We start from the raw sequence: 26,269 nt of genomic DNA on the forward strand, positions 1-26,269 counted from the left end.
CATTTATGATAAGCAAATAATTACAGTGCAAAGCAAGTAATTAAAAACAATTTCTGAGCTGTATCATCTGGTAACCAACCTCCTCATTTTTTATGTGAGGATACTAAAACCAGGTTAAGTATTGGATTCCCTCAAAGGTCACATAGCCAGGCCCACATAGCTGTCTCAGCTTGCTTTTTCCATTTGTTCCTTGCATTAAACTATAGAAAGCAAAATACCTGAACTTTAGTTCTAGCCTGGTCACTAACTAAACCCAATAACCTGAAGGTGACTCCTAAACCCCGTGTTTCAAATTTTTGAAAAATAAAATGGGCTCTGAGCACCCTTGTGGGCCTCACAATCTAATATCCTATAAAACAGCAAGGTCAAATGTGCCTCCTCACAACTGCAAGTACTATGCGCAGAAATGTGCATGTGTCAGGTTATTTCTTAGGAACAGCCACAGTGTTTTTGCAAAGCACTGCAAAAATTTAGCTCCACCAGCGTTTATCTGCAAAGTGTTAGCACAAGCTGAGGAATTTACTGATGGTAATTAATCTGCTGCCAGCAGGCTGACACCACAAGGTGCTAGAAGAACACAATGACTGGTTTCTGCAGCACTTGGGCTCTGGGGTGCTTTTCGTGGTCCTCAGAACTCAGTCTCCCCCCAGAGCTACAACTGAAAGACTATTTTCTTTCCTCATCCAGTTCTTCAACAACCAATGGTGGCAACTTTGGTGCCCAAATGGCAACAACCAACAATGAGGTTTGCTGGCAATGATCCCAAGCTCTTGTCTCATGTTGGGCAGAACTCCAATTGCACAGGTACATTGATGCAGTGAGTGGAACCCGGAAATGGAGGTCAACAGGCTCATCTGGGTGATGGTAGAGAAATCACGGTTCCTCCTACAGCCCTTGTCAATTTGTTTTTTAAGTGTGTGAACTACAGGAGCTGAACCTCTGAATTCTGAACCTCTGGATTCATTTCCCAAATTTTCAAAGAGTAAGGGATTCTATGCCTTGGACATTCATAAATGATATGCAGGTAGGAAAACGGAACAATGCTCCTTGCACAATAATAATGACGTATCATTATTCAGAATTCAAGCAGGGTAAGATTGGTTCGTCCCATCTCCAGGAAACCACCCGGAATGGCTGAAAATCACTTAAACAATGCTTTTAAGTACTATTTCTCTTTACAGATAGGACTCCCTAATTCCTATGCCTACACAAAACAAAGAAGGCCATGTAGGGGACAAAAGGGGAGGGATTACGGCAGTCTGAGGCTGCGTATACAGCTGAAGACTGCTATACAGCCCTGCTAAATGCTGCTAAAATGGATCTTATGCCCAGTGTTTCCATTTTTGCGAGAGAGGCCAGAAAGTAGGATGTTCCTGTGAAATATTCTGATTTCGAACTACTGGCAACTGACTGTACAATAGTAGCTAACACTGTACCTCCACAAAGTCTCAGCTGTGGAATGGACTGGCCAGCAGGCACTGCTTCCATGCCTGGGCGCTGGCCACCCTTCAGGCCACAGGGGTGACTGGTCGTGACCCATCACACCCCATCTTTCTCTGACAGTACAAAGCAAGCATCCCATTACAGGGCGATACTCTCGCTCATTAAAGTTATGCTTACTAGGCTACCCCTAAATTTCCCTCAGGAACTTTGTATTTTTTTAGTATAATTTTTCTGTAGTCTTGTTTTGAAACAAAGGGGTTTCTAAACATTGGTACAGCAATTACAAAACAATGAGAAATTAGGCAACTAAAATAAGATGTTTTAAAATCAGTGACAAAGCCGGGTATGGTAGTGCATGGCTATAATCCCAGCATTCCAGAGGCTGAGGCAGGAGGATCACCATGAGTTCAAGGCCAGCCTGGGCTACATAGTTCAAGCCAGCCTGAACTGCATAGTAAGACCCTGTCTCAATAAACCAAAACTAAATAAAAAATAAAATCAGTGGCAGCTATGAGCAATTACTTGGGTGAGAAGATATGAAATCCTCAACTAGTCTAATACATAGAGAGTCAAGACAAGTTGCAAAGATATATGGAAGCAAAATAAACAAATCCTATTAACAGCAAAAAGTACCGATGATCCTAGCAAGACCAAGGTTTGAAAATACACATAATGTAGATATTATAAATATACCTGCTTTGGTCAAATCTCAGTTTACAGCCTTATAAAATTTGTTGTAAAACTTGGTAGAACTCTAGACGATACAGAAGTTGTAAGATGTATTAAGAGTTTACATACTAGAATATATAATTTTACTTCTTGATAGAAATTACAAAACTAGAACCTGCATATAAATTAACAATTTACTTTCTCCTAAAGAAGTAATATATGGTAAACTATTATTATTATTAAGGAAAAAATTATGATAAGCTGATTCAAACATAGGTGTTTTCAGAATCTACAAGTCTAGTATTAAAAACTCTTTATTAAAAAATCTTTATAAAATTATATATTTTCATAAACTTCAAAAGTTAATAATTATTTCTAGAAATGCTAAGTAAAATAAGCAGTAATTTTATCTCCCAAAACGTGTAGTAGCACCCAAACTTTACCATGCAGGTATTTTGCACAATAATTTCCACATCAACAGCTTAGACCTGTTTTTCTTGATATTAAAATAATTTGGAAATAGGCACTTTACTCACTGATTTCAGATTTAGGGTATGAGATCACCACTCTGATACAGAAAGTTCCATATCATCTGGCAGAATGTGGGTCAATGTGTCATCTGATGGGAAAATATGTGCATTGAAATACTATAAAGACCTTTTGTTTTCAAGTTCCCTAATACAGGGAATTTCCTATTAATCTACCTCCATTAAGAATGCAACTAAGCAGGAAAAATAAATCAGAGAAATAAGGTAACAAAATGTATCCAAACCTAAATGTCTTTCCTAATTTTGATATGAACCACTGGTTTGTATTTTCAAGGCTTGGGTTTTAACATAACAATATCATCTATGCAGGTAAACCCTGATCAAGTCCTTTGTTACCTTTTTCTTCCTCTGAAAGTTCTTCTATTGGTTCCAGTATGTGCGACGAAAATGCCTGTTCTATTAATGAGGAAAAATAAGAATAATACAAACAGGACATCAACAAAGTAACATTAGTTTCCTCTCAAACAATATTGGAAGATATTATTTTTAAATTGTATAGAATGTTTACATAGCAAGAATCTACTGGGACAAAACATCAAGGCAGTCAGTTAAAACTGGTCACTTTCTCCTAGAATTTTCAACTTCTGTGTCTTCCATTAACTCCACTCTCAAAAAAATTTTATTTTTAAATACAGTGGAACCTTTGTATTTGCATTCATTGGTTCCAGGAGATATCATGAGTATTAAAAATGAGGACCAAACGAATTGTTTTGGCTGGAAAGATAGCAAGAAAGAGGCACTTGACATCAATCAGTTCTATCTTGCCTGTGATGAGAACCAGGACAAAATTTTTGCATCAAAACGCTTCAAGTAACAGATTCCATGAGTTTCAAAGCAGTCGAGTACCAAGATATGATTGTAATCAAGTTAAAGCTCCTCCCTCATCAACCTATTTAAAACACAAGGACACAAATGCAAAAGATCGTCTCACTTATAAAATGTTTCGATCAGGTGTGTAAATATTTCAATTGCAAAAAAAAAAAAAAAAATCTTGGACCGGGGATTTAGTTCAGTGGTTCCAGCGCCTGCCTTGCAAGTGCAAGGTCCCAAGTTTGATCCCCGGTACAAAAAAAAAAAAAAAAAAATCTTGGGGCCCTGGATTCCTACTTCCTGCTGTAATCTCAAGGACTTCAAGTGGTAGAACCCAAAGACAGATCAGCAGCAAGAGTACAACAGATTAATTCCTACATGCCTCCCCATACCTAACTCAGGTTCCAAACCCCCATTCTGCTCCTGGAGTAAGGGTGAGGGGGTGGGCTGGAGAAGACTCACACCCCGCAGCTGGGCAGGTGAAGGACTGACTGCTCCCAACGGCACCCCGACTGGCACTGTGTCCAGGGAGATGAGAACTCTGATGAATTTTCCCAAGGAAATGTTACCTGCATGCATAAGGAAACCTACCAGCAGCATAAATAAAACCTAGTCCCGAACTACAAACAGGGCAATTTCCTTGATGGAGAAGGTGTATCAATGGCAGTCAGGCATTATACAAATGGAACAAAGTGCAACCAGCAAGTCTGGCTTGGGTGGTGGATAGTTCACTAAACTTCAGCTTGGAGACTGACACAGAGACCCCCACCCCACCCCAAATCCCACCTCACTCCCAAGGTGAAGGTCATTTCATTCATCCCAGGACCACGAGTAGGTGATGGGCCAGGTTAACAATGGGCAAAAATTACTGAGTGCTCACCAGGTGACTAGGAATGAATCTAAGATAGCACAGATCTAATCCTCTTACTTAGAAAGGTCCAATTTTTAATTTATTTAAGGGTACTTACTGTATTATAAATGGATGGAAGGATGGATACATGAGTGGTTGGATTACGTATATATAAAGTGGCTCTTATTGCTTGACCAGAAACCCAATACCAATACCTAACTGGCTATCTGGGAGAAATGCATTTTAAATCACAGTACTTTCGAATCAACTTTTGGAACATGGTCTACTGGAGCATTTAAGTCCATCCAGGTACCATAACTACTGAACATCAAAACGGTGCCTCTCAAATTTGTTATGCAGCATTAAGATTCTCAAACTATACAAATAGGTTACTTTACTAGTTAGAATTGCTGAAAATAGAGATTTAGGAAGGACAACTAATTTCAGCTTTTAAAAAAGTCATGGTTTGCCCAGGATTTAGCTCAGTGGCAGCACTCTTGCCTCATAAGCACAAGGTCCTGAGTTCGATCCCCTGTACTGCAAAACAAACAAACAAACAAAAAGTCATATTGTTTACATTTTACTATACTTTATGAAGATGACAAAATAAGGGTATAAGGGAATTTGGGATAAAACCTTGACAAAATCATCATCCACCCATTTATTATTCTGTTATTGGGATAGTCCTGTGACTTATTTTTCTAGAGGCAGGATAAACTGCCAAAGTCCTGACTATTTCCTTCTGTGGTGCAAGAGATCATTCTGGAAGGTTAGATTACCACACAGGCTGAGAACATGAGGTTGACCACACTCCAGCTCCCAGTCAAGCCGACAGACCTCACTGGGGAAGAAGGGCTGCCACTCTGGGGCTGTGGAAGCCACAGGGCAGCTTCCATTCATCCCAGCTCCAGTGCTGAGATTCCAGGGTGAGAGCTGAAACACTCAGAGGCTTGAGTCTCCCCTGAACTTGCTGGAGGCGTCCAGAAAATTCCTTACCTCAGTCTCCTGCCATTACCTCCAAAAGAAAGGCTCCCAGAACTCTAGCCAGTCTTGCCCCTCTTCCCACTTACTGACTTTCAAATAGACTTCATCATCCTACCTGAGCAGCTACCATTGAGTCAGGGCTTCCTCAGTGGCTCATGCCTCATCTGACCCAAGGTAGCCATTACTGTTTTCCTCACTTGTCAGGTAAGGAAACCCAAGCCCACAGCTTTAGAGTTGGCTGTGAATCCAGACCATCTGCTTCCAAAATCCTGCCTCTTGGCCTTCCTACTGGTGCTTGTCTGCCTGACTTCTCCAAATAGCAATGCCATCCGCCAGTATCAGAGCTCACCATGCTTGACCCCCCCCCCTTGCCCTCCTCCCCAATCACTGGCTAAGCCTTTCCATCCATTCCACTCAACAGCTGTTTGTTCACTCCCTCTTCTGCAGTCTGGTCATCACAAGCCCAACTCCTAGGGGAGGAATGTCATATCCATGATCACCAACTCCCCAGCTCTGATTTCTGAACACGCTCTGGTCAGGCCAACTGTCTACAGCCCAGTTCTTCAGTTCTGCACGCCCAGCCTCCAGCATATTCAGCAGGCATCCACTGCCCAGATGACCTGGACAGCTGCAGTCTGGCACTCAAAAAATGCCATGAGAGGGCTGAGCCAACTTTGTTTCCTTCAAACCTCATCTGCATTCTGTGCTCAGCCCAGTAATAAATCTGCACCATTAACACACTGAGTGCTTTCCTGCTACCTTTCCCTCCTACTGTTGACCCTGCCTAGGACACCATCCCTACATGTTCATGTTCAAATCTATAACTCAAATGGCCAAAGGTCAGCCGCTCCAGAAGTCTTCCCAGAGTCCCCAAAATAATACCACTTAGTTTATCAATGGCTTTCACTTTGTACCAGAATTATAAGCATTTCATTAATAGACTGTAGATGTCCTGGGGGAAGACTTTGTTTCTGACTTATCTATCTCTTGTGCCTACCCTTGACCATACACAAAAAGGGGGAGCCCATAGCTATCCATCATTGCTCGGTGGTCTGTGACCGGGAAGGAAGGCAGGAGTGGCATCAGACACTGTAGAGAAGTGCCACCATTATGAAGAGGAATGTTAAACTCTTCTCTAAGGGATAAGAGTCCATTGAAGATTTCCAGGCTCTCTCAGAATATAAATCTAGGATGTCAGCCACTTGCATAAATCTCCCTTTGCAACTGCATGTAAGCATGGTCACTTGGCAGGGCTCCAATCCATTCTCATCTAAAGGGTCCAGTCCTACTGAACAGAGATGTCCCTTCAACAATCGTCAACCCGTTTCCCCAAGAGTTCAGGCAATGGTACTCAGAGGGGAAGCCATCTTCCTTCCCAATAAGTCATGAGACACCACAACTCTAAAATATTTCTACTTTTCACATACTGGACAATAAATGAAAGTACTGCATTAAGTTTTAGTATTTCAAGATGTAAGCTATTTATACTGAGGAAAAAATATAGTAACTATAAAGTCCAATTTAAAAAAACTTTGTGCCTTTTGAAAACCAACTATACACACTTAACGACTTAGGGCAGTTGCTCATTTTTAACCACTCGTTTCTGTGGCCCTCATTCTAGCTATATCATAAAGCTGGGCGCACATCAACCCCTCACAATATATACATCAAATTAAGGAGATATTTACGTGTCTGTAAAACTTAGCAGGCGCCCATAGGTGTTGCAAAAGGTGATTCTGCATCCTCACTCCTACAAGAAGATAGATATTTTGCCCGTCACGCTAAAAGGGTCCCACACTATCAGGCCAACCTAAGCAATTGGCATATGGGTTGGTTTAATAACAACAAAGTATATTTTATTTTGTGGGCATTGTAATATCACAACTCCTTGAGCAATGCGATCTCCAGTGATATAAATACTACTAAAAATCTGAGTTGTTTTCCAGGAAAAATTTAGTGAATGGCAACCAAGCATGATCATCTGTTTTCTCCAGAATCCATGCTTCCTTCTACTGAGCGTCTTAGAATCAGAATTTACTGTCTCTGATGCTCAGCTGGTGTAGCAGGGGAATTATCAGAGTTCTCATTTTTACCCAAACCCCCTTAGGGCAGATGTGCTGCCAATGTTGGCTCATGGCAGTCTGCACTGTCCCTTCCACGAAGTGCCCTCAGCTGGAGAGAGCAGACTATCTTCTCCTCGAGGAAGCCTATAGCTGGCAACAGACCAGCACAGGGGCAAATTTCCTTGCCATCCCTTGCCATCCCTTGCCTCATGGAGGACAATTCCTGAGTGACCAGGCCAGCCCTAGGACTCTAAAGTAGGGCTGCTGAGGCTGCCACTGCACCTGAATGTGTGCTCAACAACCCCTTCATCCAATCCTGCCTCCTGGCGGCAAATCTGCCCCTCAGTGTCTATGCGCAGTGAATCCAAACTAAGACAGTCAGCAATCATGACATTTTTCATGACGGAGAACCTCTTCAAGGTCTGAGATGGAACCAGATGGAGTGTGAATGAACTGACGAACATCACACAACACATGACTAACTGCTCCCTGCCTGTGTCCCCCTGGAGAAGAGGCCATGGCCGGGTGGGGACATGAGTGGGCTCTGACCAAACCTCCTCCTACCTCCTATCCACGGAGATGCTCATAAGCAGCTCTGCTCCCCACCCAAGGCCTGTGGGCCTCTTTCCAGATCTCCCCAGCATTTAAAACTAGTAATTCAATTTCAGTAGATGCCAGGAAGGTGGCCTGACTGCTTCTTGGGGCCCTGGGCCAATCCAGGCAGGGTCCATATAGAACAGGCGCTTTGGAACTGACAGAGACATCAGGACCCTTGAATGAGCCCCAAACAGCTTCATGCATCTATTTGGTGTCCTTTATCGAGCAACAAAAAGATATGCAAAAAAGAAAATATGGCCTGTGTATAATGCCATTCCTAAGGTTAGCAATAACAATGTGAGAAAAAAGAAAAGAATCTAAAATACACTGTTGAAGTTCCAAGGTTTAATAACCAATAACCTTTACCAAAATCAACCCTAAAAGAAGGAAGCAAGAGAAAATAAACAATGATTGCAAGAAATAATTTTCTTGTATAATGAATATTAAAGCAAATTTATGTATGTCCATCATGCAAATTATCTGTTATAGACCCAAAGGAAAAAACTACATGTTCTCAACACTTGTATGTAACAAGATCCAGTATGTGGAGAATTTATGTATTACATACTGTGATTCTCCTGAAATGATCTTAGGAAAAAAATAAGGAGTAATAAAATACTTAATGAGTCAGTCATGAATAAAAAGGATCATCACTAAAGACTATCATATATAGACCAGACATTTAGGGAGACAGACTGGCCCACGAAGCTGACTGCTTAGATCAGAGATTTAAGTCTTTTTCAAAAGCCTAAAGCAAAAGTAGCAGGAAGTAATCATTACATTCTAGAGTATTTCTAGATAAGACAGGAAAAAGATAATTCTCTTCTCCTTGATTCAATTATAATACACAGCTATGAAAACTATATGCACCTTTGTTGTACAAAAAGCAAAATACGGCTACAATTATTTACCCCATCTACTGGATCATGTTAATAACAATTAGAACCCCTTGGCTTGGTCCAAGAACTGACTCCTGGCAATAATTTCATCTAGTGAAACTTCATCCTACTTATTTCCTTTGGTTTCCACCACGTTTGGTTTTTTTTTTTCCCCCTATATTTTCCTAACCAATCACTGAAGCTGTTTGTTTAGAAAAGGTGACTTGATACAAAGTTATAAAAACAATCACATATGCCCTGTGGCATGTGCTAGCTGGCTGGTCTAGTAGCAAATCACCCTCCTTCTTATTCAGTACCTACTACAAAAGTCATAAATAAGCAAGATAGCACTCAAAGTTAAAAATCTCTATTTGTTAGTCTGATAATATATACATCTAATATTTTATGACTTGGGTAGATAGAGTTAGTTTGTAATAATAGTACATATAAACCCTGCAGTTTTATTAACTGTTTTGTAATCACTAAAGTGTTTTCTGTTTTACATAATTAGCCCAACCCCCAGAACCTTAGTTAATAAATTATCTGACTCAGGGTGGAAACCGCACGTAAAATGCAGACTACTGCTGAAACTTACCATGTGCCATTGTTAGATTTGATTTGACTTCCAGAGTCTGAGGGGTGGAGGCATTCACTGAAAAAGCATAAAAGGTAAAAGCCCCATCATTAAGACACAAGGCTCTGTACATGCTGATCAAATACTCCTCAAATTAGTCATTATACATACAGACCACGAGAGACAAATGCTCAAATGACAGGCATCATATAACTAACCTTAAGTAATTTTTATAAAAGCTTCCTTCAGATACAACTTACCTTTTAAAAATATATGATTCAGGGGTTTTTGGTATACACATAGAATTGTGCAAACATAATCACTTTTTAATTTTAGAACATTTTCATCACCTCAACTGCCGAAATACCTGCACCTATTAAGCATCATAACTCATTTGTGCCTGAAGCCCCATCTCTTGGCAAAAATTAATCCTCCTTTTGTTTCTATGAATTTGCCTATTCAGGACATTTCACATACATAGAATCGTAAGGTATACAGTCTTTTGTGGATTGAAGTCAAGGCCTTTGCACTGAACTACATCCCCAGCCCTTTAAAACAAATTTTTTAAAATTTGAGACAGGGTCTTAAACTGGGCTCAAACTTGCAACCCTCCTGCCTCAGTCTCCCAGAGGGCTGGGATTCCAGGCGTGTACGACTGTACCCAACAATGTCAGCATGGATTTTTAGGGTCCAACAACATTCTGTTATATGAAAAGACCACATTTTTATTATCTATTTATTGGTTGATGGACATTTAGATTGTTTCCACTTCTGGACTACTGTGAATAATGCTGCAATGAAATTCATGTACAATAAACCAATTCTGAAAAACACTCCAAACACTGGGCTGAAGTTTGTTGTTATTGTGGGTGTTTAATTAATGCAGTCTTTTCTTTTTTTTAACCTTTCCGTCCTTCTATGAATTTTGTTTTTATTTCCTAGGATATAAGTTCAGCTTCTCTCCTCCCCCACTCCTATTCCCGTCCCCCTCTCCACCTCCAACCTCTTCAGCTTTGAGAAGCACAAGACAAGACTGAATGGTTAAAATCATTATCATTATCCAGGAGGCAACTGTGCCAAGTTCCAGAGCCTACTCATTAACATCCTTCAGTCACTGCAGAGCCCTCCGGCGAGTCCTGGCCCCACCTGAGCGGTGTCGTCCCTCCACGGCCAGCCCCAGACCTGGCCCCTCCAATCCTGAGCACTCAGCAGGTCTAACCGTTGCCTGGCCCACCTGGGCCAGCCTGGGCTCACAGTGAGTTCAGGGCCAGCTTGAACTACAAAAGGAGACCCTGCCTCAAAAAACCAAAAAAAGTGAAAGTTATAGCTTAGATTTTTTTTTTTCCATACCAGGGATCGAACTCAGGATCTTGCACTTTCGAGGCAGGTGGTGGAACCACTGAGCTAAATCTCTGGCCCTTGGATTATCATTTTTAAAGATATTTTAGAGCCCAGAACGTATTATAGAAACTTACTAGGTACAGCTGGGGCAGCTGACTTAGATTCAAAAGCTTGCCAGGTTAAAGAATTCCCTGAAATGAATAAACAAAAAAAAATGTTAATAACAGAAATCACAAGTTAGCATTAAACTTTGGCAGCCTTTATGCAATCTTTTCCCCACCAGAAAAACAACATGAAATTTACAAACATAAAGCATCTCACCCAAGAGAATAGATATATTAAACATGAATCTTTTTAAGGCTAAACTTTTCCTAGAATTACTTTATTCATATATTTATAATATCTAAATAATTATAATGATGCAGGTGTTAATAATTTAGTGATTAATATTATTACACAGGTATTCCTCATTATCTAAGCTGTCACTAGTCCGAGAAAAGTTAAAGGCAATTACAATCCTCTTTTTCACCAATCTTTATCTCAAAACAAAAGGGAAGGAAACCCATCTCACACAGCCCAGTACCCAACCCCAGGCCCCCTCAAGTAGGCAAAGATTCCTTAACAACCTGACAGGTGCAGGAACCAAGGCTAGAATCTCGGGGCACAAGGCCTGGCAGAAGGGCAGCTTTCAGGCTCTGCTGTTGGGGGGTCTGATCTCCCTTCTGGTCTAGCTCTTGACTGACAGGAGACGGCCGAGCTATCATTGGTCCCCTCGGAAGGTTGTTTACCCCCACCACACTCGGAACCAACCTCCATCCTCAATCCAGGATAGCACAAGAAGCCCTCACAGAACTCTAGAATAATGTTTTAATATGGATCATAAGAGCTGGCACTGATGCACCCGTATTAACAGGTGTTCCTCACATGGGCTATCCCACTTAATCCTCAGAACAAGCCTACAAAAACTGAGCAGAGATCTTCGAAGTTACAAAGTGCCAAAGATGGGAGTTGAACCCAGATGATCTCCAGACCCCGTGCTTTCAACCATAACTCTGTCTTACTAGAGGTAAATGGTTACTGAGCAGGTACAGTGTATTCTGATTTTAAAAAATGAAACTAGTAAATGACAGTGTGAAGTTTTTAAAATTCTTCAACTTTCTGTGACGTGGTAAGAGATCTCCCAAATGTTAAAGTATCAAGAGGACAGATCTCCTAGATTCAAATACCCAGAGGAACGGGCACATGAGTCAGAGAGGCTCGAGTTCTCTGCCAGCGTGGTTACCACAGTGATCTTGTCCACTTACCTTTGGCTTCACTGACACTGCTTAATGGTTTACTGGTAAACTCTTTAATCTGGAAAAAAAAAAGTCTTCTATCGATTCACGCTTGGAATGAAACAGGAACAGACGGGATAATGGCTAGAAACAGTTGTTAGGAAATTAACCTGTTTGCTAAATCATCCAAAGACACAGGGCACATGGACTTTAAAACACAGAGGCAAGTTTTATAAATAAAAGTAGGATATTTGGACTTGGCTACTTCTGATCTACCATCAAATGTATTCTGAATTTTAGTGGAATAAATCTGCTCTACAATATTTTCAAATACCTTTTTAAAATTTTTATTTCAATTTATAAGTTATTGCAATGGGGGAAATAGTCCAGCTTCTTTACCTTATACAACCTACAAATGGTCTAAGCTAAAAAAAAAAAAAAACTTGTGTTCTTTGATAAACTTCGATGCTTAAAGAACTCTGGTATACCAGGCAACTGCCAGACATACCTGCTGCCTCTGAGTGATAATCAGCTCGTTCTGCTCCTGGAGTTTCTGGCCTAGCTCTTCTATCCTTTTCTTGTAGAAAACATTACTTGCATTTAGATCATCTATCATTGAGGTTCGAAGTTTCTCTATGTGTGACAGAAGCTGAAAAATAATTGAAGCATCCATTTGCAAGCTATGCATACTATGATTTCTTCCTGCCAATTTTTTGTTTCCTTTTGTTTTGTGAGACAGGGTTTCACTATGTAGTTCGGGCAGCCTTGAACTCACCACACAGCCCAGGCTGGCCTCAATTCACAATGCTCCTCCTGCCTCATCCTCCTGAGTGCTGGAATTACAGGCATGAGCTACCAACCTGGCTCTTCAGATTATATGTGCACACTTTAACTTTCCTGCTGGCCTTATGCTACCTGTGCACATCAAGTCACTGGATAAATCTTCAATCACTTTGTGTCAAGGCCACGGCTCTCTTCATCTTTTCCCAGGGAGCTCAAGGCCCAAGACAGAGAAAACTCCTAACGGGAGCACCTGAGCCAACACATTACATGAAATTGCACTTGGTGAGCAGTGGCAAGGATGCAGGCTGCTCTCTCGGAGCTCTGCCCACCCCTCAGTTCTCAACTTCTCACTCGGCCCTGTCCTGCACACTTCTGCTTGGCTGTCTCGGCTCGCATGGGTCTTCCTAGGCCACAGGGTGGTCTAAATTTCCAAGTTCAAGGCCAGCCTCAACTACATAGGGAGAGCCTGTCTCAGAAAGATCAAAATAAGTAACTCAATAAGTAAGTTCTCAATAAATACTTCCTGAGAAAAAAGGGGGCAGAGGATTAGCAGTTGAGGAAAAGAAGGAAGAAGAGGGGCCAGGGATTTAGCTCAGTGGTTCCACCGCCTGCCTCGCAAGCACAAGGTCCCGAGTTTGATCCCTGGTACCAAAAAAAAGAAGGAAGAAGAGAAGGAAGGAAGAAGGGATGAATGGAGGGAGGGAAACAAAGAGAAATGAAAAACAGGCAGAGAGATTCATCTTTAGAGACCTAATGCCAGGGAAGATCACATACTGGACAAAAAGAATTCAAGAATTTTTCAATAATTTAGGGAAAGGCTCTTAAAGCAATTTCAGTAGTTGCTTAAACAGAGGGGAAAGTGGGGGCTGGTAATCAAACCTAAGGTTATTCCAAGTCTGACCAGGAGATTGGGTGTGCTAATCAAATAGACGGACAGAAAGTATCTATATCTGATCTGAGTGTGTAAGACCAGCATCTCCTAATTTGTTCATTTTGTAGCAGTGGGAATCGAACCCAAGCACTTCATACTGAGCCACACACACCCCATAACCTTTTTTAAAAAATTTTGTGACAGGGTCTCACTGAGTCACCCAGGCTGGGCTTTATCTTGTGACCCTCCTGCCTCAGCCTCCCAGAGCACTGGGATTACAGACGTGCACCACCATCCCCAGCTCCTAATTTATTTTTTTAATCAGCATTCACTTTGTGCTAGATGCTATGTTAATAATCACTTCGTCTTGTTTAATCCTCATCACAGTGTTACGGAGACATGTTCTGGCCTCAGCACACAAGGGGGAAAACTCAAGTCTAGAGAGGTAAAGGAACTGGCCCAAATTCAGACCCCTGGAGGGGGCACAGCCCAGACTTGAACTTCCACATCTGGCTTCTGGCTCAACACTGTGAGTTCATACATAGCACGGTGCTCTGTGTGCCTGTGAACTGGACACACACTGAGCTGAACCAGACTGGAAAGGTTTCTGAGACCCTCTTGCATCCTGATGGGTACTAAGACTCTCCCCAGGGAAGACACTGTCAAGAATGTGGAACTATTCGCACACAGACCCCTGCAAGAGCACACCCCAAAAGTGGTTTGAGAAATGCTGAACTGGAAGAGCCAGCAGGAATGTCCAAGACTCTTGGAGCCGATGGACAATTTGAGAGAGTTGTCCCAGGCCCCAGGAAGCAAGGGGCCTGAGGGAAAAAACAAGAGGTGATGTCATTTTGAAACTGTAATTAAGGGACTACAAAGGTATAGGAGAGTTCGTGAGGGAGGAATACAGATAGTCTAAACATGAGAGTCAGATACTATCGCAAAAAGCACGTGGCCCCTAAGCCCAGTATTTTGCGATTTACCATTTCAAGCTCTTCCCTTTACCAATGCACATCCGCCCATCCACCTTCCCCTTCACTGCGAGGCCATTCTACAACCTCCCCAGCCCTTGGGTGTCTCCTGATGAGGCGAAAGAGCATGCCAGCACTTATCTGTGACTCCCTTTGAACTACTAGTTTAAAAAAAAAAAAAAGACTGCCAAGAATCCGAGAATCTAGGTAAAGCAATAAAAAGTTGGCAAGGGTCACTTCTCCTAAACAGAGAAACACAATATGTGCATTGTGGGAAGAGTAAGCAGCAATCATGTGGAATAATTAATAGTTAGGTCTCAGATAGAGATTACTGAACCCCTCTGTTAGGGTTTAAGAGAGGAGGGGGAGGAAAGGAGCAGTTTGTAGTTTCTAAACAGCCAAACCAGGAGGCAAGGGAGCAGCGCAGCCTGGCGGTCCCTATGGCCACACACCTGGGGACAGGAAGGTCTCGCCTTCCTCCTCTGTGCCACCGACAGCCAGTCTTTCTCTATCATAACTTGGCAATGAGTGTTGAAACCACAACTTGCACGTAGTCCAGCCAGAAAGTCAGATGTCTAGGTGCCTTGCAGGTATTAAATGAGTGCCAACAACATTTCAGGCATTAGAGGGTGCTGGGATGACAACAGAGGGCTCAAGAGATGGAGCTCTTCATCCATGATGGGGAGAGACTGGTAATAAACAAGGAGACAAACCAAACAGTAATCAGAACTGCATTTGTGACTCACTAGATGGAGCGACAGAGGGGACCTGACATGGAGGCCCGAGAGGAGGCCCAGGAGGGTGGGCCAGGCAGGAGTCTAACACGGCCCTGGAGGATACATCCTCTAATGTGCAGGCGCTAAATGAACCCTGGCCCTCGGGCTGGAAGATCCCACAATGTACTTCTAACTGAATACAGAGGAGGCGGAAGGACTTCCAAGTCCCACTCTGCTGACTCTGAGCCCTTTTAAAAGTTCCACACCTGGGCCGGGGATTTAGCTCAGTGCTGCCACCTGCCTCCTGAGTTCGATCCCGGGTATTAAAAAAAAAAAAGTTTCAAGCCTTTCCTGAAGGGGAGAATGAAAGCAGGAGACGCTCTCCAGCTGGCCTTCAAGAGACCAACAGCTGTGTTGAGAAAGGGTGTGGACCAGCTGACGGTGAACGTGGCTTGTGAGTCCCTGAGAGGAGGACCCCACCACCCTGTGTCCAGACTTTCATTCCACGGAAATGGTGAGAGGATAAATGCAGACCGTTTTAAGCCACTAAATTTGTGGTGATTTGTCACAAAGAATGCAAAACTAATCTGGAGGTGAAGGAAGAAACCAGTCAAGTGAAGAGCAAGTGGAAGAGTTTTTCCATTTGTTAAAATAAAAGAATGTTCTAGAAATTCCCAGGGGGCCATCATAGCTAGAAAGTATATTCAGAGAAAGAAACAGGATGAAGCTGCAGTGGAGGTCAACAGAGCAGCCAGATTATTTTACCCACTCTGTGGAGGGCAGATTAAGAAAGGGGAAGGTTGGAACTGGAGCTGCTTTAGAAATAACAGAGGCTCAGTTATCTGCAGAGGTAATGAAAATGTACAGAAGACGGGATGTGAGGTTCGTGGCAGGACCTGCGGATGGCCTGGAATTGAGGATTGAGGGAGAGGAAATCAAGTCATTCACTAGGGTGCCATGTACTGCATCCGGGAACAAATCCAAGAACTTTATTTTATACCAGTCACATTTGAGAAGCTCACAGAGATGCTGAGTACAGAGCTGGCCACCTGATCTGGAGCTCACAAGGGGTGGTTCCGGCTGAAGAAATAAACAGTGCATAGCTCACATGCAGCCCCATCCCACTTCACCAAACTCTGTTCAATCCCTAGGGCACCTGCATTGATCATCTCCTTGTGACTCAATTCTCCTCCTACTGTGCTACAATCACACAGCAATCCTTGAGAGCAGGGATTGTTTCACATCTTTTTTTAGCTGTGTAAAGTGTAGCCCATCGCGGATGCTCAGGAATTATCTCCCGAAGTGAATCACTGCCATGGTGTTATGATCTGCAGTCTCTGTAGACGACTGTATGAGAGTACATGCACGTACACTGTGTCTGTGTGTCTGTGTGTAAATGTTATAAATTATTTACATGACTACATGGTACTACATATGGAATAGAGAAAAAATCATAGTTCTTATTTCCTTTTCTAGAAACGGCACAATTTTCAGGACAGATTAATATCTAACTTTCCCACTGAAGTTTCACTGGAATGTTCTCCAGGTGTTTGGTGGGATATTTCTATCTTTTATTTTTTGTTTGTTTGCTTTAGTTTGGCTTTAGTATTGTTCATAGTCTCTTTTTTCTTTCTCTTTCTCAGTGTTGTCTTACTTTTTTTTTTTTAAGACAAGGTCTCGCTATGTAGTCCAGGCTGGCCTTGAACTCACTACGTAGCCCAAGCTAGCCTCAAACTCAAAGTGATCCTCCTGCCTCAGTCTCCCAAATGCTGAGATTACAGATATGCACCACCATGTCCAGCCAGTGTTTTTCTTAAGAGGAATACAAGCTAATGAGTTTCATGGTCATCAAAGCATTCATCATGCTAGCTATTATACACATATAAATTATATGACCTATCATATGCCCTGCTTAGTACTATGCTAAGAAAGGTCTTTTCAGAACCAAACATGGTGGTACAGGCCTAATAATCCCAGCACTGTGGGAGGCTGAGGAGGATCACAACTTCAAGCCCAGCCTGAGCAATGCAGTGAGATGATGTTTCAAAATGAAAAATAAGCCTTTGGATTCAATCCCTAGTACTGCCAAAAAGAAAGGAGAGAGAAAGAGGGAGGGAGGGAGGGAGGGAAAAGGAGGGAAGCAAAGAAAGAGAGAATACAGTCTTTGTAGGAAATGTATAGGGAGAGGAAATATTTTTCTCCATCAGAAAAGATTTACAAGGGACACAAAGGGGACAAATACAATTTCAAGTGAAAACATGAGCAAAATTTCCTATCTTAAAATCTTCTCAAATAAATCTACTTTAGATTTTCTGCACTAGTGGAAATATACTTCAACATATATACACACACATATATTTAACACCTATATATTTGTATATACATATATATTTATATACACATATATATATATTTTTTTGGTACTGGGGATCAAACTCGGGACCTTGTGCTTGCAAGGCAGGCAGCAGAACCACTGACCTGAATCCCCAGCCCTAACATATATATTTAACACCTGACGTACTCAGGTGAAAGAGAAACAGTGACATAATTAAATTTTATTTTCATTAGTGACTTTAATGTGAACAGTCTTTGCTTTACTTATATTACAGCTTTGACATGTAAAAAAATCAAAAACTTATTCAGTAATGAAGAAATGATCAAATAACTTATGATACCTCGTATATCCATAAGATCATGAAGCCATCAGGAATCATGATTTTGAACAATATTTTAAAACACAGAAACATGTTTATGATCTGTTAAGTGAAAAATGTAAATTATGCAAGGCTACATATATATGGAGGTCTATACTTACAGAAATGCAAAATTTATAGCACAGAAAAAATGGGGAAAAAAAGTAACAAAATAGTGGCAGTAGTTATCTTTTGTATTAGAGTTGTGAGTAATTTTAATTTTGTTACAAATTTCTCCACAAGTGTTAGGTGGACAAACATTGCCTTTATTATAAAGAAAGAAATATGCTTTTTAAAAATTACTCCCTTGGGGTCAGGGAGCAGCTCAGTTGTAGAGTGCTTGCTTCATATACTCATGGCCCTCGGTTCAATGCCCAGTACCACAAAAACAAGGGAAGACCCACTCAGCAGCTCTGGTTATTCAGTCTTACCCGACCCTTCTCTTTCTTGTGCTCCTGATGGAGAGCTTGGACTCGAGCTGTCCACTTGCTTTCCTACGAGAGAATAGAACAGAGTGATTTGCTTTCAACTGTCACTGAAACCTACTCACAATGTGACCTTCCTTTTCAGTGGGAACCTATGAAACCCAACCGTCTGGTACTCTTCTAGGGCATGTTTAAGGATATATGCAGCTGAAAATCTTTGCTCCTGATTTTAATATAGGGCAGGATCAGCAAAGAGTCTATTATGGAGCTAACAGTGACTATTTTGGGCTCTGGGTCACAACTACAGGTAGTGGGGAACAACCACAGATAAGATGTAAGTGAATGGGCGTGGCTGTGTTCCAATAAAATTTTATTGGCAAAAACTGTGCTACTTAGCCAATCTAAGGGCCAGGAGAAAACATTAAGGTTTCTGGCCCCATGGGTTGTAAACTGACAACACTGCTCACAGGCAAGAAACAGAAAAAATTTAGCCAACCTTAGGAATTCCTGTGTCCTTCAAGTTACAGGAGACAGTCGGGGGTTTCCAGCCTGCTGGGAGCAAGTGTCAATAGTTCAGGCCCTGACTCCTAGTCCTCAACCCTGCAACAGGCGCCTTGCAGGGCAGCCACTCGCAGGTGGGAAAAGAATTAACACAAGGCCTTGTCCAGGGAAAAAGCACGCCAGCTGGGAATTCAGGACTGCATCTTGTGAAACTGGGGTCACCAAAGGGTTTTAGACATACTTGGCCTGGCTGAGAGGAGGTAGGTAGGACATGAGTGTTGAAGAGAAAAGAAGCAGTCCATACTTCAAAATTATACTTACCTTCTCCGAAGTAACACAGGCTTTTTTTTTTTACATGTGGAATTTATAAGCTCAAATCTCTATCTGTTCCATGGTTTTAAAACAATTGCTTCTCTAAACCACTAAGACCAAGGGCTGGAGATTTAGCTCAGTGGCACTGTGCCCTGCCTTGCAAATATAGGTCCCAAAAAAACCAACATATAAACCACTAACACCAAAACTGCCACGACAAGATTGTGCCAATTACATAGGTTCATTTCCGAGTGACTGTAATGATGTTTAAGTAATGTAAAACGTCATCAGTTCAACAATGAAGTGGTGCAATCAAGCTCTACAAATTAATTGGTGCCTCAATACGTCTTTGTGTGCCTTTTGAAAGTGAGATCTACATCTGAAATATGAAAAATCAAATAATAATGTCAACTGGTTAGTAATACCAGCTCACCTTGACATTATGTCAGGGAAAAACTGAAACAATTCTGCCTCCTGTTTTGTATCCATATAACTACTCAACAACAAGCATTTAATGAACACCTATAATGAATGTGGCATGTGTTGGGTGTTAGGTGAACTAGTCACCTTCATGGTCACTGAAGGAGACAAAGTCGTTTTGGGCAGAGGACATTTACTATAAATGACTGCTCTGAAAAACACCAAGAATCTACTGCAGTTACTGCTCCTTCACGTACCTGGCTGTCAAGCAGCTGCATCACATTCTGGAAATCCTGGGGGTTCGGGCGGTCTTCTTTAAACTCATGTGCATCTCTCAGCGTGCCTATGTTGGACTTGATTTGCATATTGGACTTCTGGATTTCTGACAACTGCTATAAAAGAAAATTCAAAATCCCAGTACAAATGTTATACTCTTACAAGCCTGAAACACTGAATATAACTGGGGAGCATGAAGCCATTTATCAACCTGACACCTCCCTGGGCGCGCCTCATGCTTCTCCCACCACCCCTTCCTGTAGCTCTCCCAGCTTGTTTCTCGTGCTTTCTAGACTTTCCATCAGTGTGAGAAGGGGAAAGGCAAACCTAACTTTCTAATCTTAGACAATGGGTTTTAACTGGATGCAGCAGATTCTTAGGATAATTTAGTGAGAGGCTCACACCATGTGGAGACATGAGTAAATCCACCAGGGATATAATGTTTTAATTTTACCCTTGCTATATTACCCTCAAAGTTACCCCCACAAAAAACTCCTCAGAAAACTACAGGAGGTAAAACATCAACTTGAAAAACAAAAGAATGGGGACCACATTTCCCTGTTCTTTATTTTTTAATTTTATTTATTTATTTATTTTTTGGTACCGGGGATCGAACTTGGGTCCTTGCGCTTGCACGGCAGGTGGTGAAACTCCCTATTCTTTACATATGGGCTGTTCACAGTGACTTCATTTAAAAAAAGGCGGGGTGAAGTAACTTTTCAGTAAAGATAATTCCTCTGATAAACACTAGCTCAGCCAGGTGAGCAAGGCCCACAACAATGATAAATCATGGAGACAGTGTGTACCCTTGCTATTACATGTAAACCCAATATGAGAAAAACATCAGATAAATCTCAACAACCAGGATTAGGGTTTATCCAGTATAACTGGGCAGTATTCCTCCAAAGTGTGAAGGTCATCAAAAACAAGGCTGCCAAAACCCAAGAGGGGTCTAAGGAGATAGGACAACTAAATGTGACTGGTGCACTGGATGGGATTCTGGGACAGAAGAAGGGCATTAGCTGAAAATGAAGCGTTTAGAGAAGGACCTTAGCAGTCATCCTGAAATAGCCTTTGTTTCTAAAACTTGTTGGCCCCTAGAGGGAGCTCAAGGACCGGCCCGCAGGTTTCCTCTTTCCTTTCCTCCAACCAAGAAGGAGTCAGGGGAGAAAGGCCCCAGATTCGCAGAAGGGATGAGAGGTGTCTATCAGCCATGCGTGTGACTAGGGTAGTATGGACCAGGGCTGTTGCCCTAGGGGTCTGAGGCTCATTTAGCCAGATCCTGCATGCCACAGGGCCCATCCTCCTCACCAGACAGAACAGGGGTGACAAATGAGCTTGGCAAGAGTTCTTGTTTATTCTTTCCGGGTCAGATCCCTTCCCCTCCCATGCTGGTGTTAGGGGTCGGCCTTTCGTGCCATGATGGGGAGGGGTTTCCAGTTTAAGGCAGTGTAAAGCTAACCAGATACGGACAAAGGGACCCTCTACTATGTCAACCAAATGCACAACCAATGTCAACCCTAACACAGCTGGGACCAAGCTCTCACTCTCAACAAAACAACTTCCTCTGACTTGCTCTGTTTTCTGGGTGCCCCAAGCTCCTCAGAGATCTGAGAGAGGTGTCTAACCCAGGGCCAGTAAAGTACTTTCCTCTGGCCATAATGCATTCCAACTCCACCTCTCAAGACAACCGAGGGCCAGGGATGTAGTTCAGTGGCTCCACTGCCTGCCTTGCAAGCCCAAGGTCCAAAGTTCGATCCCCCGGTACCAAAAAAAAGGGAATCCTCAAGACAATCGGCACAATAACGTAGGTTTAATACTTACATATTCTAATGCTGAATTCTTGGAAGTTAATTCTTTAAACTCCTTCATAAACATCTCCTTGACTTTTTCCATTTCATCAACTAGCTTCTCCTTTTCTTCTTCTTTCCACTTGTCAAATAACTTCAGAAAGTCTTCCTCTTTTGTTTTCTGCATTTCATATTCCTGAAAGTATTTTAATATGTGGCTTTAATACACGGCCTTATGAGGCAAATGTGCAAGATTTACAACAAGGGGTCACAGCTTCACCTGAAATCTCTTAGCTTCTATTGCTTCTTTCAGTTAGGCTCACACTTCCTATAGTGGCAGGGCTGTGCACAATGATTCTTCCACACTAAAGGCGCCATACATCATCCCTGGTCCTTGCATTCCTTAAAGTACCTACTCAGAAACCACAGGCCTTCAGCTGTATTCTGTGAGCTTGTTCAGAAAACACGATGGAATGGGTAAAATACAGACACACTGGTTTTCAATGTGCATTTTTTATTAGCACACGTTTGCAGTATGTAATGATTCTGTTCTTTGTGGGGAATCAGTACAGATACATAACATCTTAATTTTTTTCATTCCTCCCCTCTTTTCTCTCCCCTCCCCCATGTCTTGTCCCCCTTCCCGTGTGCAGAAGATCTGTCTCTCCACTCTCTATTCTCTATCTTTCATTTTGTTCTTTATGCTTTGGGATTATTATATAAGAAAAACCAAGTGACATCTAACCTTGTGTGTCTGATTTATTTCACTTAACATTATATTCTCAAAATGCATCCACTTTCCTACAAATGACTCAGGTTTACACTTCTTCTTTTTTTTTTTTTGGTTTATACTTCTTTTTGACAGCACAGGACTTCATTGTATATAAATACCACATTTCTTTTATCCATTCATCTGCTGATAGCTATATAGGCCACTTCCAAGATTTAGCTACCATGAATTGTGCTGCTATCAGTACGCATGTATCATTGTATTATGATGTTTTTAACTCTTCCAGGGAAGCAACAGAAAAATCTTCCTTGACACTGTATCAATTTGGGTGGAGAAGCCCCCCCAAATATAAATTCAAATTCATATGAACTACTTTCAAGGTCTAGTCCACTTGCTATCTTGATGACCTTCAGTTTTTTAACCTGCACTGGGGACCTGAACAACACTATAATGCAATTAGATCTAACCGATATATTCAGAACCCTGACCTCAACAACAGCACAATGCACATTCTTCTTAAATGCACATGGCACATTCACCAGGAGATACCATATGTTAAATCATAAAATGTTTCTTAAATTTAAAAAGATTTAATTCATGCAAAGAATCTTCTCCAGTCACAATAGAATTAAGCCAGAAATCAGTAAGAGAAAGCTGTACAATTAACAAATATATGGAAATTAAACAAATATCCTTAAATAATCAATAGGTCAAAGAAAATTTCACTAGGCAAACTGGAAAATCCTTTGAGGTAAATGAAAATTAAAACACAGAATACTAGCTGGGTGTGGTGACACATGTCTGTAATCCCAGCACTCAGAAGGCTGAGGCAGAAGGATTGCCGAAAGTTTCAGGCCTGCCTAGGCTACACAGTGAGTTCGAGGCCAGCCTGAATTATAAAACAATATCCTGTCTCAAAAAAAACAAAAAACCCCACAAAATACCAAAACATTTGAGATTCAGCCAAATCAGTGCAGAGAGGGTAATCTACAGCTATAAAATCCTATACTCAAAAAGAAAATCTCAAGTCATCACCCTAAATTTAACCCTAAGAAATAGGCAAAAGTTGGGCCGAGGATTTAGCTCAGTGGTTCCACTGCCTGCCTCGCAAGCGCAAGGACCTGAGTTCAATCCCTGGTACCAAAAAAAAAAAAGAAAAAGAAATAGGAAAAAGATGAGCAAATTAAACCCCAAACCAGCAAAAGGAAAAAAAAATGATGTTTAAAACAAAGATAAACAAAATAGACTAGAAAAGTAATAGAGAGAACTGCCAAAAACAAAAGTCGCTTCATTGAAAAGGTCCACAAAATTGGCAAACCTACAGTTAGCCTAAGAAATGAAAGTGAGAACATTGCTACCAAACTCAGAGAAATTAAAGGGACCATAAGATAAAAGAATGAACAACACACACCAACAAATTAGATAACCTAGATGAAGTGGACAAATTCTTAGAAATACACAAATTACCAAAAGTGACACAAGATGAAAAAAGAAAATTTCTATAGACTTGGAACAAGAGAGTTAATTAGTAATCAAAAATCTCCCTTTGGACCAGAGCCAGAAGGTTTTAGTGTTGATTCTACCAACTATTTATAAAGAAAAATTAATACAAATCCTACGCAAACTTTAAAAAAAAAAAAATAGAGGAAAACATTTCCTAAAGCATCCTATCAGGTCTATATTATCCTGATACCAAAGGCAGCCAAAGACACCACAGGAACAGACAACCACATGCCATTAACTCCTTAAAACACACAAAAATTCTCAACCAAATATTAGCAAAGCAAATACAACAGCACATTAAAAGGATTGATTATACACCAGGCCAGGCATGGTGGCAAAAATCTGTAATCCCAGCACTCGGGAGACTGAGGCAGGAGGATCTTTTTCGAGTTCCAGGCCAGCGTGGGCTACATAGTGAGTTCAAGGCCAGCCTAAACTACAAAGAAAGACCCTTCCTCTAAAAACAAAAAACCAGGGCCGGGGATTTAGCTCAGTGGTGCCGCCATATGCCTTGCAAGTGCAAGGTCCTGAGTTCGATCCCCAGTACCGAAAACAAAAAAACAAAAAACCAACCAAACAAAAAAGATTTATACACCATGAGCAAGGAGTATGTACTTAGAATACAGCTGGTTTAACATAAAGTCAGTGAATATAATATACTACATTAACAGAATGAAGGAAACAACACAATGTGATCTTCTCTATAAACACACAAAGCATCTGACCAAATTCAATCCTCCTACAGAAAGCAAGCTTTTTAACATAATCAAAGGTACCTATGAAGAACCCAGTTAACAACCTGCTATGAAAGACTGAAAATTTTCCCCCATGACCAGGGACAAAACAAAGTATTGTTACACTTCTTTCATTGCTTTTACCACTGCTATTCAATGTTGTACTAGAGGTCCTAGCCAGAGTAATCAGTCATGAAAAAGAAAAAAGGTGTCCAAATTGAAAAGGAAGAGGCAAAACTATCTCTATTTGCAGATGATATGATTATATATGTAGACAGTCACATAGAATCCACAAAAAAGCACTAGAATAATTCAACAAAGTTACAGAGCACAAAGTTAGCATGCAAAAATCATTTATGTTTCTATATATCAGCAATGAATGACCTTAACAGAAAATTAAGAAAACAATTCTATTTACAAAATGGAATGATATGCCCATAATAACATTTACAAAAGAGTAATACCTAGGAATAAATTTAACTAAAAAGGTGAAAGATTTCTACTCTGAAAATTCTAAAGCATTGCTGAAAAGTATTAAAGGTCACCTAAATAAATGGGAGAGCCCATATTCATGGATGGGCAGATTTACTATTGCCAATACTTCTGAAAACAATCAACAGATTCAATGCACTCTCATTCCAATAGCCTTTTTTTTTTCAGAAATAGAAAAGGTAATTCTCAAATCCATATGGAACTGAAAGGAACTCTGAATAACCAAAACAGTATTAAAAAAACAAATTCAGAGAACTCATATTTCATGATATCAAAACTTACTACATGAGCCAGGGATTTAGCTTAGTGATTCTGCTGCCTGCCTCTCAAGTGCAAGGACCCGAGGTCGATCCCCAGTACCACCCCCAACAAAACTTACTACAAAGCTACAGTAATCAAAATAGTATGGCATTAGCATAAGACTAGACATAGACACCAATTAAATGGAACGAAGAGTCCAGAAGTAAACCCAAACATCTACAGCCAACCGATTTTCAACTAGGGTATTAAGACCATTCAGTGAGAGAAAGAACACTATTGTCAATAAATGGTGCTGGCCCATGTTTATAGCGGCACAGTTTGTAATAGCTAAAGCTTGGAAACAGCCCAAGTGCCCATCAACTGGAAACTGGATAGAGAAGATCTGGTGTTTTAATAAAATAGAGTAACACTTAGCCATAAAGAAAGAGAAACTAGAGATATTTATAGCTAAATGGATGCATATTGAGGCCACACTCCTAAGTGAAATAAATAGGACACACATGTGTAAATATCCAATAGTTTCTCTAGTGTGAGAAACTGAAAGTGTAAATAAGGATTAAAATGATTAAAACGAATAACTGACAATTTGAAAAAGGAAAAGGTCCAAAGGTGTAGGGGTGGTGGGAGGGGAAGGGGAAAGTAAAGAAGGAATAGGAAAAATTATGAGAAAAGAAAAAAATGGAAACGAAATCTATGTAAATAGGGAAGGGTGGAGGGGGTGAAGGGCGCACAGGTAACGGGGAAAAAAATAAGAACCAAG

The 26,269-nt window shown here is 41.2% G+C and overlaps 1 protein-coding gene across 8 annotated transcripts in view; it reads right to left on the reverse strand.

The window, feature by feature from the left end:
- The window catches only part of Dzip1 (DAZ interacting zinc finger protein 1), a 54,354-nt gene that overhangs the window by 15,691 nt on the left and 12,394 nt on the right, over positions 1-26,269 (reverse strand). For 5 of the 8 annotated variants that reach the window (XR_002391235.2, XR_002391234.2, XM_004870837.4 and 2 more), the window contains exons 8-15: positions 21,824-21,985; positions 19,981-20,115; positions 18,497-18,559; positions 12,540-12,680; positions 12,062-12,110; positions 10,892-10,948; positions 9,438-9,494; positions 2,997-3,056 (exon numbers count right to left, since the gene is read on the reverse strand). Coding sequence is in view for 6 of the 8 variants with exons in the window: in XM_004870837.4 (XP_004870894.2) it covers positions 2,997-3,056; positions 9,438-9,494; positions 10,892-10,948; positions 12,062-12,110; positions 12,540-12,680; positions 18,497-18,559; positions 19,981-20,115; positions 21,824-21,985 (724 nt within the window). In the remaining 2 variants the exon portion in view is untranslated. The remainder of the gene's footprint in view (positions 1-2,996; positions 3,057-9,437; positions 9,495-10,891; positions 10,949-12,061; positions 12,111-12,539; positions 12,681-18,496; positions 18,560-19,980; positions 20,116-21,823; positions 21,986-26,269) is intronic. The other 3 variants (XM_087193037.1, XM_013067826.3, XM_013067825.3) reach the window with 3 other exon arrangements.

The sequence above is a fragment of the Heterocephalus glaber genome, unplaced genomic scaffold (assembly GCF_053883595.1).
Source record: "Heterocephalus glaber isolate CG9 unplaced genomic scaffold, H.glaber_assembly_v1.0 deba00001577, whole genome shotgun sequence".
NCBI lineage: Eukaryota > Metazoa > Chordata > Mammalia > Rodentia > Bathyergidae > Heterocephalus > Heterocephalus glaber.